This window comes from Nematolebias whitei, chromosome 7 (assembly GCF_014905685.2).
Source record: "Nematolebias whitei isolate Nwh7 chromosome 7, NemWhi1, whole genome shotgun sequence".
Taxonomy (NCBI): domain Eukaryota; kingdom Metazoa; phylum Chordata; class Actinopteri; order Cyprinodontiformes; family Rivulidae; genus Nematolebias; species Nematolebias whitei.
The window spans coordinates 6,464,228-6,485,618 of NC_056504.1; the positions used below are offsets into that span (position 1 = coordinate 6,464,228).

Below are 21,391 nucleotides of genomic sequence, written 5' to 3' on the forward strand. Positions count from 1 at the left end.
CTGCCTGATGTTGGGGGGGCAGGTTGAAGGGAGGTGGCCTGCCTGATGTTGGGGGGCAGGTTGAAGGGAGGTGGCCTGCCTGATGTTGGGGGACAGGTTGTTCCAGAGTTTGGGGCCCATGACTGAAAAAGCCCGATCTCCTCTGAGCTTCTTGTTTTTGGAACGGCCAAAAGCAGCTGATCGGATGATCTCAGGGCACGAGAGGGAACGTAAGGTTCCAGTAGCTCAGAGAGGTAAAGAGGTGCGAGGCCATTTAGGCATTTGAAGGTCAACAGAAGAATTTTAAAAACTATCCTGGTACGATCAGGGAGCCAGTGAAGGGAGGACAGAACTGGTGTAATATGTTCAGACCTACGAGTTCCGGTTAAAAGCCGAGCAGCAGCATTCTGGACGAGCTGAAGACGTGAGATGGAGGTCTGGCTGATCCTAGCATACAGTGCGTTGCAATAGTTCAATCGGGTCGTGACAAAGGTGGACTAGTTTCTCAAGGTCGGGTCCGGACAACACTGGCTTGAGTTAGCTACCTGTCTGAGTTGGAAGAAGCTTTTCTGCAGAATAGAGTTGATTTGTTTGTCAAACTTGAAGTCAGAGTCTAAAACCATCCCAAGATTTTTACCAGACTGCTTCAGATATGGCTGAAGAGAGTCCAGGTCGACAGGATCAGAGGCGGCAGTTGAGCTCGGGCTAAAGACAATGACAATTTTACAGTTTTATTTTACATTGGTGTTTAGCGTATATCTTAGATTGTTTAGTGTATCTTAGATCCTTATATAGTATTTCTTTTTATACGTTATATTTTTGCTATTTTTGGGTGTAACTGGGACCCAGAGTACACAATTTCGTTCCACCTCATGTACCACATGTGATGAAAATGGCAATAAAGAACCTTGAATTTAACTGAGCTGAGCTACAAACAAGCCTTCTCTGCTTCAGATATTTTATAGATGTAAACTTTCTTAGCTGCAATATTTATGTTTGTTGTTACCATTCCAATTACTGGTTTATCACCGTAAAGAACCGTCTGAATCGTGGCAGCATGCGATTCAGTTCTGGTCCTGAAAAGAAGTTCACAAATAAGAAAGTTGTCTCAACTCATTAAAAACTCCAGTTAAAGTGTTTGCAGACTATTGACCTCATGGTTTTTATAAAAATGCGCTGGTGAAAGCAAGGTTTGACCAGTTTTAGTGTATTTGTATATTAATGTTTTTTTTTTTGGGCTGCTCTCTCCTGCAGGGGTCAACACAAGGAGTGAATTCATACATGATATTTGGCAACTGTTTTATGCCGAACCTTCCTGATGCATCCTTGACTCGAACCTGCAGCCTCAGGATTATGAGACAGCGACACTGACCACCGAGCTACAGTGGCCTCGGCCTTTATATATCAATGTTTTTATTTTATTTTATGATTGTGCAATACTTCTCTTCCCATGAGCATCAATAACACCCACATTATGTTTCAGCTACAGACGTCCTTTGCTCTGTTGCATGTCCATGAACTCTTTCCAAATTGAGCTCAAAGCACTTTTCCCTGGTTTGTTCATTTACGCCTCATTCCACTTCAGAGGCCCCTAGATAAAAACAGCAAGCCTTACCAGCTCTGTATGGGTTAACCATTTACACAAGAATAAACAACTTTAATTTCATCTCAGCATCATTCCACAAGTTATCTGCTTTTTAGATAAAATACCAAGACTTGTTTTTAATTGTATCACATTACAGTTTCCAGTATCTGAGGCTGCGGGGTCTTCAGGACAAGCGTCACATGGCTACAAACATACACTACTTTAGGAAAGACACATGTAAACAAAGGAAACTAAACAAAAAGAAAAGTAAATCTAGAGTTTATGACCAACAACACGTTGCTTGCTCTCGTTTGTCTTCTACAACGTTTGTGTCGACAGTCAAGCTGGAGCAGAACTCACAGCGACATGAGAAATCTGACAGCTCGGGAATGGATGAGCTCGGAGAGATGTCACAGCTTGGTGACGGGACAAACAACAGCGGTTGATGCATAACAGGAAGTGGAAGGGTAATATTTAACTACACAGGGGCACTGAGGGTCACGTATACCGGTGGTCATCCCACTTTCACACCATGAGTTCAGTGACGTTCGATGTGCTGAAACATTTCATCAATACTGCCGATTCTCTTATGACTTAAAAACATTTCCAGTTCTTTCGTCATTATTTGTTGATTTAGGACCTTCAGGCAAAAGTTGCTTTAAAGAAGGTCATTTATTTATGACTTCTGAACCTTAGTACACATGATGTCAGCAAAACGCACATGACACCAACTCCAGCTGCCAACCCATCATGGCTGCAGTAATTTATATCAAAACACAACAGAGGGAAATTTAAGATTCACATTTCCTGCCAGCAGACATGTGAACATGCCTGACGTCAGACTATTTTAGGGAAGGGGAGTTCACAGAATCTCATTGAGTACAACCTGGAACCACTGTGCATCTTAGTCTAATATATTTTTATCCTCCACAACAAAAAGGCCATAAAAACTTGCTCTTCCACTGAATTTAAGTTAAAAAAAATTGCCATAATTTACATGAACATTTCTATTCTATGCTAACGTATTATTTTATAAAGATATTCAATTCAATTAATTTTATTTATATAGTGCCAAATCACAACAGAAGTTGTCTCAGGAACTGTACAGAAATTAGTAAAAGTTATCTATCTAAGGAAGCCAGCAGATTGCGCCGACTCATCATCACAGTCTCCCATCCTGAGCAAGCACAAAGGCAACAGTGGAAAGGAAAAACTCCCTTTTAACAGGAAGAAACCTCCAGCAGAACCAGGCTCAGGTCTGCCTTGACTAGTTGGTGTTAGAGAGGACAGGAAGGAGACTCAGTCAAACACAGAATGGCTGGTCCAGGTGTCCTTTCTATGGGAAGACAGAAAGAAAAGCATGTTAGTGGTAGAAATAGTAAATGGTGAATGGACTGCACTTATATAGCGACTTTCTATCTTACACTACAATCTGTGCCCTCATTTACCCATTCATACAGCACTTTACTATATCTATACAAAGATTAATCAAGGTTCTTTATCGTCATTTGCATCACATGTGGTACATGTGGTGGAATGAAATTGTGTACACAAGGTCCCAGTTACATCCATCAATAGCAAAAATATAAATTGTAAAAGAAACAGTAATAAGGATCTAAGATATAAACTAAGAAATACGCTAAACACTAACAGTGCAAAACAATACGCCGAACAGCAGCAGCGCGATCAGAGCTTTATCACATTCATACACTGCTGGGACACGCATCGGAGGCAACAAGAGGTTCAGTGTCTTGCCCAGGAACACTTCAGCATGTGACTGCTGGTGGAATCAAACCCCCAACTCTCCCAATGGAGGACGACTGCTCTAACCACTCAGCCACAGCCGCCTCTAGTAAATACAGACATGAACCGTAGAGCAAGTAAAGACGGCAGCAACGTCTGTCCTCAAGGACAGAAACTGAAAATTGGTTCCACAAGACAGAAGACGGATCTCAAAAAGCTCTGCCTCCCAGTCTACTTTTAGAAACTCTAGGAACCACAAGCAAACCTTCAAGATCCATAATAGAAGATGGAGCTAGGTTGTTGAGAGCTTTGTATGTTATAAGTAGGATTTCAAATTATATTCTGAATTTGACTAGGAGCAAATGGAGAGAAGCTAAAACTGGATAAATATGATCTACCTAACTCATCAGAACTCTAGCTGCAACATTTTACATCCACTAACGACTTCAGTGTTTGAACATCTAGATAATAAAGAATAATAAAGATATACTCTAGCTCTGAAGTGATAAACGCATGGATCAGTTTTTCTACACCACTTTGGGACAGGATATTTATATGATATTAAATATGAGTATATAACAAATATAAAATAACTGATATGCAATTAATTAAAAAAAAACACTTAAATGAGTGTGTAGATATTAACTAACTTTGCATAACGTAAAGAGCCTATACAAATTTCTACCGTAATCAAATTTATTATCAGTAGTACCATGGGAGCTGCCAGGCCTCCAAACCAAACGGTGTTTGAAATCTATAAAATCCTGCTTGTCTGACAGATGGCTTGGTCCAACAGATTGTTGAGAAGTTAGGTTTGCTTTCCACATAACTGGAGATGACTTTAGATGGTGGCCTACTTGCCAAAAGTGTTGTTCGATCTTGTTTTTTTCCTCAATTAAGAAATATGTATAGTTAAATTGTCTCATTTGTCTCCAAGTGGCCCTGTAATGGACTTGAGACTTGGGCTGAACAATTAATTGCATTTGCAATAATATTGCAATATGATTTTTAAAAAGTAAGCGTGAAGGCTGCGATTTGACTGGTCACGTGATCTGGTTACGTGACTTGTGATTGAGTGGAGCAGAGCGGGGAGCGGGAGAAGTCAACACTCCGCTTTAACCAGTTGCACAGCGGCGTCAGGCTCGACAGAAGCCGATACAGCCGAAAGTTTGGTACCAAAGAGGAGCAGCACGTCCGTTGTTTGGAATTATTTTGGCTATAAAAATTAAGATGCTGCACAACGACATGTGTTGTGCAGAACCTGCCTTGCTGCTGTTGCTACCTCTTGCAGTAACACCACAAATCTTTATCAACACTTAAAAACAACACCACAAAGTCATTTACGATGGTTGCATGGCTAGAATGCCAACGACCAGTGCTTCAACTTCCAGTCAGCAAAGTAGCAGCCGACAGGGATCACTGACCGAACTGTTCCAAGGTATTACTCCGTATGAACATAATAACTCGAGCAATAACGAAGTTCATAGCGAAAGACATGACGCTCATTAATAAAGTGACCAAGCCTGGGTTTACAGCTTTGGTAAACACAATGGATAAATGGTACAGAATGCCCTCGTGCACACATTTGATCCAAGTTGCTATCCCGAAGCAATACAAATAATACAGAAACAGAGTTGCAGTGGAGCTGAAAACAGTAGTTTTTGTTTTTTTTTACAACTTAAACAGATTTATTGCTTCTGTTTGTTGAAAAACATGAGAAGAAGACATTGAAAAATAATCGCATATTAAATCCCAATCCCAATATTGAGGTTAAAAAAACGTTGCAATTACAATATTTTCCAAAATCAGCCCTACTTTAGACCAGTCCAGGGTGTACCTCGCCTCTCGCACAGTGACTGCTGGATACGGGCACCATGTAACCCCCGCGACTCGAAAAGGAAGAAGCAAGTAAAGATAATTGATGGATGGATGGATGGATGCCATATCATTCAATGGCAATTGTCATTTATTCTTTTATTTTATCCCACATTGGCTACCTTATTTCTATTTTTACTTGTCTCAGTAAAACTTCTCTGGATTTTCTGCAGCTACCTTTCCTGATGTCTGCATTGGCTCTCTGTTCAACATTCAGATTAAGGTTCTGCTCTGGACTTTAAACCAATGAAAGCTGTCAAAATACACAACTTTTCAGTGTTTTGTATTTGAAATTTTCCTTATAACACAATTTCCTACATCAAATGATTGTTTGGGGGCTAATGTAACTCAAACTCACCAGGTTTTTAATTTATGTTTTATTTAATTGTATTAGAAATCAACAAGTACTCTTCACGTTTGTTTAAAACCAAATTCGGACCATTTCTGCACAGCTCATCTGGAAACGATCTTTGTACTTTGTACTTGTACAAAGTACAAAGTACTTTGTACTTTGCTTTAACACTCTTCACCACAATTTCCTCTCCCAAAATGACTTTACTTCAGTTGACTTGTCCTCACAGCTTTTATTCACCATTTCATTTCAGAAGAAGGGAAAAGAACTTTAGCTTTTCTCGTTCAACCCGGCCTCTCTGATTTCATTGTTGTCTTATTGTTTCATTTACATCCAGGGATTTTTTTTTGTCTTGTGTGTCGAGACTGTTTGAAATGAACTCAACGTTCAAACGTAAACAAGTGACTACATGAATTTATGCCAGATACTCTTTCTGATGCTACCACAGCCCATGTGTATGGAGCAGAGGACTGCCAATCTAGGACGCCTGGGGGAGCATGTGATGGGAAGATTATTTATTGATCTGCTTCCTGATACATTACAATATGTATGCATTATGCTATCCTGATGCATGCTCATGAAGAATTTATCTGACAGACAGCTCACTCAGCCGGAGACAGAGATTCTTGCCAGGGGACTGAACTTTGCGGTTGCACCAAGTAGAATTCCTCTGGTGGAGATGATCACAGCCACAGAATCAGCCATCCGCAACAACAAAATTAAAGAGGGTGAAGCAGAACAGCTCAGAATCAAAGTTTCATCCTGCCTCAGCAATGCCAAACCACCACCTTCCAACATCAGTAGGGAGGAGAGGGATGCACTCACCACTCTTAGCAAGGACAAAAACATCATCATTCTCCCAGCAGACAAAGGAAGGTGCACAGTGATTTTGAACCAGAAAGACTATCATGAGAAAGTTATGACACTCCTTAGTGACGTAAACACTTATGAACCTCTGAAAAGAGATCCAGGAAGTGGTTACAAGAAGAAGTTGATAGATTGTCTGAAAAATTTGGAACAGGACAAGGCTATTGACCGTATTCTGTACCACAGACTGTACCCAGGGGAGGCCACACCTAGTCTGTATGGTTTACCTAAAATCCACAAACAAGGTGTACCTTTAAGACCAACTGTTCGCATGATTAACTCTGTCACTTACAATGTTTCCAAATATCTGGCGTCTGTACTCATCCCTTTAGTTGGCAGCTCAGAACACCACATACAGAACACCATGGACTTTGTGGATAAGGTGAGGGATGTCATCATGGAGACTGATGAAACAATGGTCTCTTTTGATGTCACATCTCTCTTTACGTGCATTCCTGTTGATGATGCAGTAGAGGTGGTCAGTTTAAAATTAAAATCAGACACCACTCTGAGCAGCAGGACCACACTTTCCACAGAACAACTGTGTCAACTCTTGAAACTGTGCCTGCAGTCAACCTACTTCACATATGGGGAGCAATATTATAGGCAGAAACATGGGTGTGCTATGGGGTCTCCAGTTTCTCCTATTGTTGCCAACCTGTACATGGAGGAGGTAGAAAAGAGAGCCTTGACGTCCTTTTCAGGGACACCACCAAGTCATTGGTTCAGGTATGTTGACGACACCTGGGTTAAAATCAAATCTCAGGAAGTCCAACATTTTACTGACCACATCAACTCTGTGGATAAATACATCAAGTTCACACGAGAAGATGTAAAAAATGGCAGGTTGGCTTTCTTGGACTGTGAGGTCTCAGTCTCTGATAGAGGACATTTGCAAACTGAGGTGTACCGCAAACCCACACACACAGACCAGTATTTGCAGTTTGACTCCCATCACCCTTTGGAGCACAAGTCAGGAGTCATCAGGACTCTGTACCACAGAGCAGACAGCGGCCCCACTAGCTCAGGAGCCAGGCAGAAGGAGAAATCCTACACAAGACAGGCTCTAGAGCAATGTGGATATCCTAACTGGGCCTTCCTGAAAGCAGAGAAGAAACCCAAACAGGACTCCAGTCAGCCAACAGGTGAAAAGGAGGAACCCAGACCCAGACCAGTGGTCATTCCGTATGTTGAGGGAGTATCAGAGAAACTGAGACGTTTATTTTCTAAACATAACGTCCCAGTGGCTTTTAAACCCCAAAATACAGCAAAGACTGGTTCATCCCAAAGATCCAGTCCCCCGACACAAACAGAGTAATATTGTGTATGCTGTTCAGTGTCAGGAGGGTGAGCAGTCTTACATCGGGGAAACTAAACAGCCACTGGCCAAAAGGATGGACCAGCACAGAAGATCAACATCATCAGGCCAGGACTCTGCAGTCTACACTCATCTCCAGGCCAGAGGTCACTCTTTCAGGGATGAAGATGTTCACATCCTGGACAGAGAGGAACGATGGTTTGAGAGAGGAGTAAAGGAGGCCATCTTTGTGAAAAGAAATCGTCCATCATTAAACAGGGGTGGAGGCCTACGTGTTCAACTGTCCCCCTCTTACAATGCTGTGATTGCTAGTATCACTCAGCCCCCTGTGAATAGAAAATAGCCATCAGTGTGCTAATGATCCATTGTTAGGCTGATGGTCCTTCTTGAGCATGTGATCAGCTGGTTTTGGTTGTCAGCAGCAAACTGGTTGATCCACTCTGAGAAGGTGCTATTTAAGAGACTGAGCTGAATACAGCACCTCAGACTGAGGAAGTCTTTCGGATGAAAGACGAAACGTTTCTACATTTTTTTTTGTTGTTGTTGTTTGCTTTGTTGTGTTTTTTGAATGTCCAGAGGACCAGACTTAACTTTTTTAGGTATGCGTTATGCTGTATTACTTTACTACATTATAATATCCCTTATAACCCCTTTATATTAAGAGGTCATCATGAACTGTCAGACTGATATTGAAATGTTTTCATTTTCAATATTATAATAATTTATGATGTGACTGTAAGAAGAGTTCAGGCTTCATCGTCTTTTTGTTATTGTTTCATTATGATTTTGCTCTCTGGGACTGCTTAAGAGAAGTTTACCTCCAGCGGCTGGAGGTAAACTTGGAGGAGATTCCTACAAACAAACCAACTTTGGTTTAGCCAGTTAGAACCATACTAGAACCGGGGAAGAGAGCATTATAAGTTCTGTACTTGTAATGATTTTTTTTTTGCTTCCTGTATTCTGATTTTTTTCTACACAAAGCTCTTTGTGTTATTAAATTTGATTAAATCTACACCTGATCCTTTGTGACTCAGTTTTTTTTAATCAACGACAAGCAGATGGGGGTGGAGGCAGATGTAGGCGCTTCACCTTTTAAATCCACATTTTGATGTTGCAGTCAGAAAGGGGATTTGAACCAGCAACCTTCCAATCACAGGTTCACTTCTCTAGCTTATCATAGATTATGATATATACTAAACATTTTAATTAACATTGAAAAAGCACACATTTGGACAACTAATATGGCTTGTTATTTGTCATGGAAGATGATAGAGACTGAAGGAATGGCCCCAACGTTCTCAACTCTTTATTCCAACTACATTCTGCGAACTTATTGAACTTGTTTAAGAAGCAGCAGAAGACTCAGCTTTTCAGACCAGCATCTACAGTGGTGCTTGAAAGTTTACGAACCCTTTAGAATTGTCTATATTTTGGCGTAAATATGACCTAAAACATCATCAGATTTTCACACGTCCTAAAAGTAGATAGAGAGAACCCAGTTAAACAAATGAGACAAAAATATTATACTTGGTCATTTATTTATTGAGGGAAATTATCCAATATTACATATTTATCAAGTCAAGAAGTATTTGAATTATTTGAACATCTTAACCTCCCATCAATCTCTGGCTTCAAGAAACAACACAGCACAATGACCACTTCGTTGAAGGTTTTTAATGATGTTGTTGAAGAATTAGATGCTAAGGATTACTGTGCTGCACTTTATTTAGACCCATCTAAAGCTTTTGATACTGTGGATCATGACATCTTATGTCATAATCTCTCAGATATTGGTTTCTCAGATCACACTATTGGTTGGTTCTCTAATTATCTCTCAGATCGAAGGCAATGTGTTCAACACAATGGTACTTCTTCCAGTAATTTAACAATAAACAATGGTGTACCACAAGGCTCAGGCTTAGGACCCACTTTCTTTACAATCTAGATAAGTAATTTATGTCAGAACATTCCTGACACATCCTTGCATTTTGATGCTGACGATACAGTTGTTTATTGTCGAGCTAAATCAGTTGCTAAGGTTTTCCAGCTTCTACAGTCTGCATTCAACATCATTCAGTCAGTTCCATCTTAAACTGGTGATAAATGCTGATAAAACCAAAGGGATTATGTATTCTACCTGAAAGTTGGTACTAGCTGTCCTTCCTTTTTTCTTATCTATGAATGGTGTTCCTACAGTTTGTCGATTCTTACAAATACTTGGGAAGCTTGGTTGATGCACATCTCTTTTAAGCCGTATGTCAAAAACTTGATAAAGAAACTGGAATAAAATTTGGGTTTCTTTTTCAGAAATAGATCTTGCTTACCTCTGAATGCTAGGAAACGTCTATTAACTGCTACGTTCCTTCCCTCCATTGTCTATGGTGACATTATTTATATGAATGCTCCTGCAAGTACCCTGCAAATGTTGAATGCTCTTTATCGTGGTGTGCTAAGATGCAAAACTGGCTGTAACTATCATACCCATCACTGCTCCTTGTATTCATTGGTCAGTTGGTCATCATTAACTTCAGCAGATTCTCTCACTGGTACATTTTCATCTTTAAAATCACTTCTTGGTCTTCTGTCTTCACACATCTCCTGCATGTCACGTCGTCAGTGCAGCTACAGCATGCGCTCTCAAGACATCATTACCTGCAGCGTTCCCTCAGTGCGGACTGAATTTGACAAAAGGGCCTTCTCTTACTCCACTCCTGTAACCTGGAACACCTTACAAAAAAATCTGAAGCTCTCGACTTTGACCTCCAAGGGATTTTAAAGAACTGTTAAGTTAAATGCAAAAATGAATAGACGTTACTGTTTTTAGTATTTTACTCTGTTTCATAATGTAGCTTGTTTTTATTGTGTTTAGTATCACTAATTGTTTACTTTTCATTTTATATGCATTTTATGGCTGTTTATTGTTGTGTGTATCTTATCTGTGTGCTTGTTTAAAACAGGTCTCTATTGTAAATGAGTCCTCGTGACTCAATGAGACTAACCTGTATAAAGGTTGAATGAATGACCAAGTATAATATTTTTGTCTCATTTGTTTAACTGGGTTCTCTTTATCTGCTTTTAGGACTTGTGAAAATCTGATGATGTTTTAGGTCATATTTATGCATAAATATAGAACATTATTAAGAGTTCACAAACTTTCAAGCACCACCGTAGAGCTCCTGCATCGGGTTGCACAAGAAAATGTGCTGTAGCCTCGTTAACAATCCAGCTGAGCAACAGATAGTTTTCACTTTAAGAATAAAACCACATTCTATGAAACAGTCTCTGCATATTACAAATATCAGCACAGAATATGACCTTTGGCTCTGCCTTAAGACTCCAACTTTTGGGAAAACAGTTTTTTTTAACAATAAGCTGCTTCATGCTGCCACCATGACTGTCACCATGTGTCTGTCTGTTGTTTGGTGCTTTGACCTGTCTTTGCTGGTACATTTATATTGTCTGCTTTGTTTGTGTGAAAGGAAAACAGGTACATGCAGCACATTTAAAAATGTGGTAAAGCTTTTCAGATCATTTGGTTCAAGTACTGAGGGGAACAAAATGTAGGACAAACATAATTTCTTCTACTAAACAGAGGCAAAAGTAAAACCAATGCTATTTTGTGACATGGCATCCATCAGTGTGGCTAAACAGGGAAGTGATCTATAAATATTAGTCAGTCAGAACCAGCTGTCATTAAAAAGTACAGTAAAAATGAGCCCAGACAGTTCAATAAAAAGCTGAGAGTTGCTAAACGTATGCATTTCTCATTCAAGGAATAATTCTGGGACAGGAGACCTACTGTAAAAGCTCCCAACCTGCAAACAATGTGAACATTTGTGTTCGAACTTAAATGCACAACATCAAGTAAAACAAATCCATGTGCTTGACTGTGGAACTGCACCTGGCGTGTGCAGAGGTTGCTTTTATTACTTTGGGACTATCCTCTAAGGTTATGCATGAATAGGCAGGAAATATTTTTGCTTTAAATAGAACGACAACGAAGACACGATGTTGAGCTGCAGGCAAGGCGTGCTACTGGAATCTAGAGGTGAAACATCACAAATCCTCCCACAGCATCACTATGTTCAGTCCATTTCTCTGGACACGCTTGTGTTTAACCTTTAACACATAAAGTGACTCAGAGCCAGCTCATCAGCCCCCAATCACGCTATCTAAACACCAAACTGAAGCTAACCAGGCTGAGGTTGCAAGACATGACCTACAGTGAATGCAATTTCACGTTGAACTCATAAACTTTATTCCAGCAACACACCCTGTCAGATTGCTTCATCCACTGCTGCAGATAATCCTGAGGGAATGACATTTTGGGTGGGAAAGTGAAAAAAATCCAACTCATTTATATAAAATCCTCAACCAGAACCAAATGTTTGGATGTTTAACTCACTAGGACAAACACACACTTTGAATATACTTCTTAACAAGCATTACCAGAAAAGATTATAAAACATTTCCCTTTGGTTTTATGCTTGCAGTTACTTGTATCAACCACTGCAGGCCCTGTCCCTGAACTGGTTTAATGTCTCGCCCCGAATAGCACACACACTGAACTCAGAGGCAGGAGCCTCGCACATTCCTGACGAGAGAGAGCGATAAAAGGACTCAAACTGGTTTTCCGCTACAAATCTTTTCTAAAAACATGCAGTAAAAACCAAACCAAGAGGCCTCACAAGACGAGAGTAGTTCAACTTTTACAGGCAGACTTGCAGCACCAAAACAAAACACATGTGCAAACCTCTGGATTAGTTACCCAGTATTAAACAAATGCCTCAAAAAGACACATTTAGCACAGACCTGCCCCTCCACAGACGAATCGTGCAGGGCCGGGGTGTCCCGTGGGCCTCGGATCCAGCTTAGTATCTGTCCCATGTTAGCTGTATGTGCCTCTGAGTGTACGTCTGTCAGCCTGTGAGCCTTATCTATCGGCTTGCAGCATGTTTCCAGCAGGCAGGGAAACAGAGAGGAGGGAGGGCAGAGGAATGGGAGGTGGAGGCGTGGTCAGGGAGCTGAGGAGGATCAGATGTTGGAGTTCAGGGGGCCATAATTCTCTGAGCTATAAAGGGAAATGAGCCAAGAGTGGACTGACAAACAACTGATCTGGGGCCACATCTGATAAGACTCTCTAGGGTTGTAAAGATTTTTTTTAAAGTGGCACCACAGCTTCATTGAAACATCATCGGTGTCACCTTTGCTTTATGGCAACACCAGCATGATGATGGACACTTTCTGCAGGCAGCAATAACAATGTGTGCAACTTCTCCTTTAGCTGAATATCTCAGAGCAAACAAGGAGAAACGAGGCTGACTTTGACCCTAATTCTCTGTAAGAGTACTTTAACTCCTGAACGCCAACAGCAGTAGGTATAACGTTTATACCCTGGTTTTATCAACGGTTATTAAAGTCAAATAAAAACTGAGCCGAGAGGACTTGATCATATCTGTGCAGCAGTACAGCATGGCAAAATGTTCGTGACAGGGAGGAATGTAGGGAGTGTTTCTATGAACACGTAGAATAATAGAAGTTTGCTTTCTGACCCATTTGTTTTCCTTCTGTTAAACTCTATTTTAACATGGTTAACTAAGTACAAGAGTCTGGGAATGTGTCTTCTCTGATCTGATATGAAGTAAAACAATAAAAAAGTCAGATACACCTGATGATAACTACCGGTACGCTGCTTCTGGTGGTTTCAGATCTAATAAAGCCAACGAGTGAGAAATGTGCATATCTCTGCCAAATCTCTGCGTTTCCCTCCTTGTAGCTCACGGGTGGAGTCGGCAGACAATGAGACCTTTTAGTTGAGTCACTTGAAAGAAAATCGGTCCGACAGGTGAGACGTCCTCAGAAATGTTTTTAGAAACACACCTCAGCCAAACATGACATTAATTTGTTTGACAACTGAGAATTTGCAACCCGTTTCAACCAGCCAGACATGAAACTCTAGTTTGTGTTTCTCAGCTGTTGAGTCTTTAAAGCTGCACGCGCAGAGGGACCTGAAACTTTAAAAGCACGTATTTGAAAGGTTTTAAGGTGCTCCGTATGCGCCACAAAGCAACAATACAGAATGGGACACCTTTTCTGAGTGTTACACTATCTGAAATGACAGAGCTGGTTTTATTTATTTATTTATTTTAATAATGTGCACAGTCTTACAAAATATGGCCATATCTTACGCGATCTGTTAACACTTGGAAATATTTGTTGCAAACGGTGCTCAGCTGCTCCCACACATTTTGAGCTCCAAATTTGTAAAACTGTCTGAATTACAGTGATCCCTCACCTATCGCAGGGGTTACATATTACACCCCATAATATGCACTTTTGTCAAGTGGGTGTTTAACGTGCTCTATAAATAAAGCTGGTATGGTATATGGTTACATTCAAGAGATAGGTGAAAATCTGCGAAGTAGCAGCATTATATTTATTATTTATATATATTTAAAGCTTTATAAACCCTCCTATAAACACTTCATATGCTCCAATTGTAGATGTATGCCCAAAGATTACGGTACTTTTAACGAAATAGTTTCTTCTGTGACAGAAAATAAAAACTCGTTCTTGAAAGTCACAAGGAAAAAGACAAATTCATTACCGTAAATGGCATTAAGGTAATAGTAATCTATAACTTGTCCCTTGCTAGTTGACTGCCTAAATAGGAAAAAATAACATTGGTGTTTGTCTTTCTTGGGATTTTTTGGCTTGAAATAAGATAATTACAGGTTTGCAGCGACCCTGTGTTCCCATAGCAACAAACAACACACTCTTAAAAAGACAAACAAGGTTAAAGTTTTACTTATTTTCCCAACAGGTTGCACAGCTCCACCGTGTCTACAGAACAAGACTAACAGCTACATCACCTTTGTCACCAGAATTAAACATCTTTATTAAAACAACAACAGAAGGATAACAAAATGTTACTATTCATGGGTATTCAGAAAAATGTAATTTAAAATTTAAAATGACTAAAGAATACACGTGACAAAAACCGTCTCAGGGGGCTACAGTTTGACGAACCGCTTTTACTTAATCAGTGTCTTCATACAAAATGGGCTGCTTTACTTTTGCTTCCTTTTCTTCCACGCCTGACATTTTTTTGGAGGGAGGGGGGACAAAAACATGCAGAACACAAGCCTGTGCACACACCTCTGTTAAAGGTGTGTTCCTGTGCAGCAACTCACAGTAAGCGGCCATCTTTACACGTGTGTTCAGATGAACACGCAGGCTCCACATAACTAAGAGCAACACATTCCCCTTCAGACCGACACACCTTCAGCTGAACGAGCCGGTAAAACTAGCTGATGCATCATGGGAATAAAATGACATGTCCTGAAATGTTCTGAACTGGATCCACACGTCCAACGTTTACTTTAGTCTGCTTTACTTATTTTATGGTATTTTTTTTCCCTTAACTATGCATGAAAATGTGCTTAATTCATAATAGTATAAAATAAACGAAAGGCTAAAAGTTGTGGTCAAGTGTACCGACAAAACCTGGTGCAGTCTATGTACTGTGTGTAACTAGACTCTGCTGCTTAACTGGGGTCCATCGTTATAATTAGAGCAGAGCTGAGCTTCAGCTCATTTACAAGGCTGCAAAACGTTTAGATTTCCTACATATCAACTACATTTAAATTAAAAAATAGTTTAAATCTTTTGAAGCTGGGTCCTGTGGAAAGGTTATGAGCAATTAATATCTTACCTGTTATAGACGGCTCTCTGAATGGCCTCAGTTTGGAGAAACTGGGGTTATTTCTGACCAGATCAACAAGAAAATCGTTTGTCTAAGCGTGACCAAGACATGTCATCATGAAATGCTCCTGCCTGGACCACAATTGCTACAGCTAGCTGCTGCTGCTACTATCCATCTATACATGAAATAATTTAAAAATTCTGTGCAAATAAATATGAAATAAGAAATAACTATGTAAAATTTATATTGTGTTTGGATGAACCATAGTCAGTGTTTCCTCTTGTTTACTTGCCTTGGCAGGGCGCTCATATCTTCTGTGAGTTGTCGACCGGATGGAGATGGAGACTCGTCCGTGTTGGGCCGACAGTTTTTGAGCGGGAGTGGGGTGTAGACGGCTCAGTGTCAGGGAAATGGAGTGCTACCTCTGTAGCGTTTTAGCTAGAGTGGCTGCATGGCGCTCAACCAGCTTAGTGCTACATCAGTGCCGGCAGTTGTTGACGCTGACGGGGCGTCCTGCTTATATTACGGTAGGGGAAACACTGATATTAAGAGAAAAATAAGATTAGAGGTGCTTCAACACGGCTTTGTTTCAAGTTTGGCCTTAGCTTGCTCATGCATCAATCCAGACGGAGTTACAAACTGGAACTTTTCAACTAAGTTATTTACAACAGGTAAGATATTTGTTGCTTACAACCTGGGTTCCCTACGTCAAAAGTTCTGAAATATATTTTTTACAAAATTGATAGCAGGTTGCACATTAAAAATAGGCCCTACAGCTCACTTGAGTTGTTATGGATTAATTAAACTAAGTCAACTAATTCAACTACGTGAGTAGTTGCGCAATAGCTTTGACGTTTGTTAAAAAGTTTAATTGTTATTTTTAGGTAAAGAAAATTGCACCTCTAATATATCATTGGAAATGAAAGATTTTGCTGTGGAAGCACACATGCACAGAGCGTGTTTATTGTCCCCTGTCGCAGATAGAAACGGGGGAATTGGAAATACGGTACTCTTCATCCGTCCATGCATGTTGTGAGAGCGAAAGCTTGAAAAATACGAGATACAGACTTCCATTTTAGTGTGTGGCTTCACCTAGGCATATGAAAAGGTTCCTTTTGGAAAATGGGTTGCCATATCAAAATCCAAACTGACCACCACCATATGCAGTATGTATAAGCAGCCATCCCTTAGAACGTGACGTCACTGTGTCTGCGGCGCGGTGGTAGATGGGATATGAGCGCCATCTTTGCAGTCCTTAATCATAACTGTCGAAAACAAAGCTTTCTCCCCGATTCTTTCAAATCTATGTTGGTTAAAACAACTTAGCAATGGTCCGAACTTGTTGCGTTATTGGATGTAATGTCCGGTCACACGACTGGAATGGTAAAAAGATAGAACATGGACTTTTGTTTCATCGTTTTTTCGCCTGGAAACAACGCAAGGGAGCTCATGGGGCCTAACAAAAAGGAGACGAATGGCTTGTATATCAGCGGTGAGACGTCCTGATACAACTTCTCCAGCATCCCGAGATACCTGCTAGTTTGTTCCAGACATTTCCATTATGGTGTCTACATTCGGTTTGTTGGTGTTGAGCCGTAATTTTTTGCCATGATTTTGTCCGGGTGTATCATGTTTAGTTCATGTTTAATTCATAGAAGTGGGCCAACCTAGTTCAGGTAGGGTTTTTATTTTGTATGTAACGTAGTCCGAGTTTAGAAGAGTGGACATCTGTGTTATTGTGAAATAAACTGTTTAAAGTTTCTTGTAGTAATACTGATCTGCCCTCTTCAAGCAAACCTTCAGATGAAGTGGATGAAACTCCAGGAGAGGAGCTCAGTGAGGCTGCAGATGATGGAGAGGAGGAACATGAACCAGCAGCAAAAAGGTACAAACACGTCAGTTGTGTGAACAAAAAGCAGACATTAATCGTCTGTTACAGGAGAACAGGGAGCTCAGGTCCGAGCTGAATAAAAAAAAAAACAGCTGGACAAATAATGTTATAGTATTAAATATTATACAGGACTTCATTGCTTTGCCATCTTGTTGTCATTGTTTAACACTGTTAAAGCATAAAACCCTCACAATTTCAAATGGTTCCACTAACACTAATGCATCCTGTTCAGCATCTTTGCCATCTTTTTAAGGTGTCACATAAAACTAATATCTGTGTCTTTCTTTTCTTTCCAAGGGGTGGACATGTAAAACATAGATTGGAAAAAATAGATACAATTGCTGCACTCATTGTTTTTTTTTACAGTTGCTAGTATCGTTTTATGTAAAATGTAGCTCGTATAAAAGAAAAATAAATTGTATTTGTTGCACTCATTATTTTGTGTTGAAATATTTGTACATTTGAATAACAACAACATGGAAGTGATTGTTTTACATTTAATAAAAATTAATGTGGTAAACATTCATGAAACATTTGATTCGAGTCAGGTAACAAGTAAACGTGATGAGATGGATCACGTTAAGTATTTGATGATATTCTAAATATTTCAGGTAGCTAGTATTCATGTAATGAAACAGATCCTATATTGTTCAGTAAAAATTTAATGTACAGTTATGTCATCAAAAGTAAAACATTTCGCATAAGTACCGGTGAACGTGATGAAATCGATCCTATTTTGAAGTGAACATTTTATGTAATTAAACATTTCTGGTCACAAACATGATGAACATCACGTGCGGTAATACATTTTATAGAAAAATCGCTACACAAAAATGTGCAAATACAAGTTAACATCATGATCCATTATGGATGTCTCCCTTGATGCTCCCAGTTCAGGGAAGATGGTGTTTATGATGAAACCGCATGATTTAACTTTTAGATTTTTGCACTGCTGTCATTTTAATGTAGGCCTTGCGTGCATCACCGTCATGATTCACACTCCATTTTGTTTGCACTGAGCAGACACAGTGTTGCTCAACGTGACCCACAGTGTTATGGCTATATAATTAAGCAATCTAATCAAGATTTGAAGTTTACATATTGCGGTTAAGACGAGCTCAAGCTATTTAAAATTAAGTTGCCATTTAACCATTTCCAACTTGGAGCTTCGTAAATAAACATACTTTAAAAACCATGTACATGAATCATTTATGTAAATTTAAGGAGCCGAGAACACGTGCCTTTGTTCGAACCACAGCGTATTCACAATCCTAGATTGGACAAGCGCTCCCAGTGACTTGTAATTCTTAAAATCATTTGCGGTGTCAGCACCGACACAGACCAGGTATGCAAAAATGACTGGGAACGTCAGTGGAGGCAAATAGTTCTCTGCTTCTTTTATTTATTTTTATAAATGGGTCGCCGTTTCCAATTTTAGCTATTTTTCCCCCCATGTACCGTTTTTTTTTGTGGCATACGTGAGAAGTTTGTCGCGATATAGTCCACTTTGTTTTGAGCTGCTTTTCAGCGTTACGAAGCAGGATACATCGGTAACACCATGAAAAAAAAAAAAACACCGGAACAGTTTGTTTTGGACTTTGGACTTGAAAGATGGCGCGCGAGTCAAACGTCACTACGCGTACGTTCCAAAGCTCTATTATTTTCAGGAAACTATGCTTTTGAAATTTTATATTGCTTAAACTTATAGTTTCCTCAAATGATTGGGGTGGCCTGTGCAGTGGTGAAGATTAATCAGTGGTGGCATAGACCACCCTTGGCCACCCCCTGGCTCCGCCGTTGTGTCTGGTGGTGGATAAAACTGCTCTTCACTTGCCTGGATCCATCACGCTGCCTCAAACAAGAAAAAATAAACTCTGAACTTCACAGTGTAACTCCTACCTACTTAAAAAAAAAAAAAACACACCAAAAACATTAAGGTTTACTTGCATTCCCTGCTCGATTCCAGTTCAGAAGAACACTCCTGAAAAGCTACAAACATTCACTTCTCAAATCCGTCAGCGACGGGACATCGACGTGCTGCTTGTCTAACTTTTATTTAAAGAGCGTTTGAGAGCGAGGGAACACAGACAGCTTTAATCAGGCGGCAGGTTTATTTAACCGTTCTGTATACAGGTAGTTTCACTGAGTCAAGAGGACTCGTTTTCAAGACCTGTTTGGGAGCAGACGGTGGGGGTTAAGGGCCTTGCTCAAGGGCCCAGAGTGAGGCAAAGATGAGCAGCTATCATGTGCGGAGTCGGTCTTTAAGCGTAAAACTCTGAACAAGATCAAGCAGGTAAATGAAATGGATGTTCACAGCAGAGGGAGACAAACACACAGGAGAGTCTCCTCTTTAACCACAGCTCTACACTCATTCCTGATTTGATCATTTCCGTGGTAAGAAAATTTGAACAATGCCAAATAATCTACCCATGTATGTCGCATATAACTGAATAAATGAAAACAAAACTTTTAAGTTATTACAATTTTGATTTTATCAAAAGAAGCTAATCTTAAATCTTCACCCAGCTGAGAAAATATGAGAAATTAACTTCAACACACACACACACACACACACACACACACACACACACACACACACACACACGCTTGTTATCAGGACAAAGGCGCTGCAGGCAGAATGATTATTTTGGCTCAGACTCCGATGAAAGCTCTAAACAGGATGCAGTCGTTTCAGCCGGTTGTATTTGAGGGTTATTAAGGAAAAGCCTTTGGTTTAAATGTTTTTACTTTTGCTTTAAACAAAGTGTAAATGTGTCATATTTGATCATTAGCACATTTGCTTTTTTTCTTCACCTTATGTCATGAATTGAAAATTATTTTAGGTTTGAACACTCGGGACTCTGTGGCACTAGAGACCAAAAACATTCCAGCTTTCAACCCAAACAATAGAAGTTGGAGCCTTGTGATCCCAAACATCTGGAGTTAAACAAACATCGCTTTTAAGCCTTATGAGTTATATCGTTTCAATGGATTTATGATCCGTATCTTCCATGTGCACTGATTAAAGCTAAATATGTTACTGAAAATAGCTTCTAAAGTGAATTTTAAATCCACAGATTGTCCCTAAGACCACTCACTGGTTGTCTCATGACCCAAAGTGGGACCCAGACCTGAACTTCAGGAACCACACGTTCAGAACTCCAGTGAGCGCTGCTTGAGCTCTCTCGGTTTACTCAGCCACACGCCCTCCTGGATAAACACTGTGTGGTGATGGAATAAGAGCAAAGCCTTCACAATTAAATTTAGGATCAAACTGAGTCGAGCAAGCAGCAGAACTGTGCACGTCTTCCTTAAAAAGGTTGTTGTGTCACCGCATGGTCAGAAAGACGAGGAGCACGTGTACTCACAAGAAACATCCAGTAAGCAGCATACGCCATGACTGATCAGAGCTGAAGCCTGTGGCTCTTTCCTCTTCTGTTCTCACAGCCAGACCTTATTTTTCTCCTCCGGTGCCTGCCTGAAAACACGAGCCACACCCCTGCAGACTACACCTAGTCACACTCCCGATGCCTGCTCGCCTCTCCAACAGATGTTTCACAACGTTCTGAGAAATCACAAGTGTGGATAAGCTCTCTTCACCTCCCCATCCGTCCGTCAATCGGTGGATCAGCTCCACTGTGCAGGAGATCTGAACCAACGGAGGTGTTCTGGCAGGTTGCAGAGGGGATGAGGAACCATCTGTTAGTGCCACCATGAAGTTCAGCCACTCCTCACATCTGATCAGTGATGCACAACACGAGTCAGGATCAACCTGTGCAGCAGCTGTGGGCTTCATCTCTTCACTCGGTACAGATGCAGGAACAGAGGAGCTCTGTTCCTCTGAGAACATGTTTTCTGTAGATCATCAGAGGTGCGGTTGCATCGCATTTTCATGCAAGCACAAACTGAGGAAGATGTTTGCCGCCATGCTGCAGAGAAATGAAGGAAACCTACCTCCTTGGGTTTCTGGTGGCTTTTCCTCTTGCGTGGCATCTTCACAGCCTGACTTTGTCCGCGTGCCTCTTGGTTGTGTCCGAAAACTGAACTCGGATTATAGTCTGCTCCACCCGCTGTTG

At 40.5% G+C, this 21,391-nt stretch overlaps 1 protein-coding gene across 4 annotated transcripts in view; it reads right to left on the reverse strand.

Moving 5' to 3' along the window:
- cast (calpastatin) overlaps nt 1-20,838 on the reverse strand; it is a 54,222-nt gene extending 33,384 nt beyond the window's left edge. For 2 of the 4 annotated variants that reach the window (XM_037678580.1, XM_037678579.1), the window contains exon 1: nt 12,532-12,675. In XM_037678580.1, coding sequence (XP_037534508.1) covers nt 12,532-12,606 — 75 coding nt within the window. In that variant the 5' untranslated portion in view covers nt 12,607-12,675. Of the gene's footprint in view, nt 1-12,531; nt 12,677-20,683 lie in introns of those variants that run through there. The other 2 variants (XM_037678577.1, XM_037678576.1) reach the window with 2 other exon arrangements.
- Nucleotides 20,839-21,391: the final 553 nt, after the last annotated feature.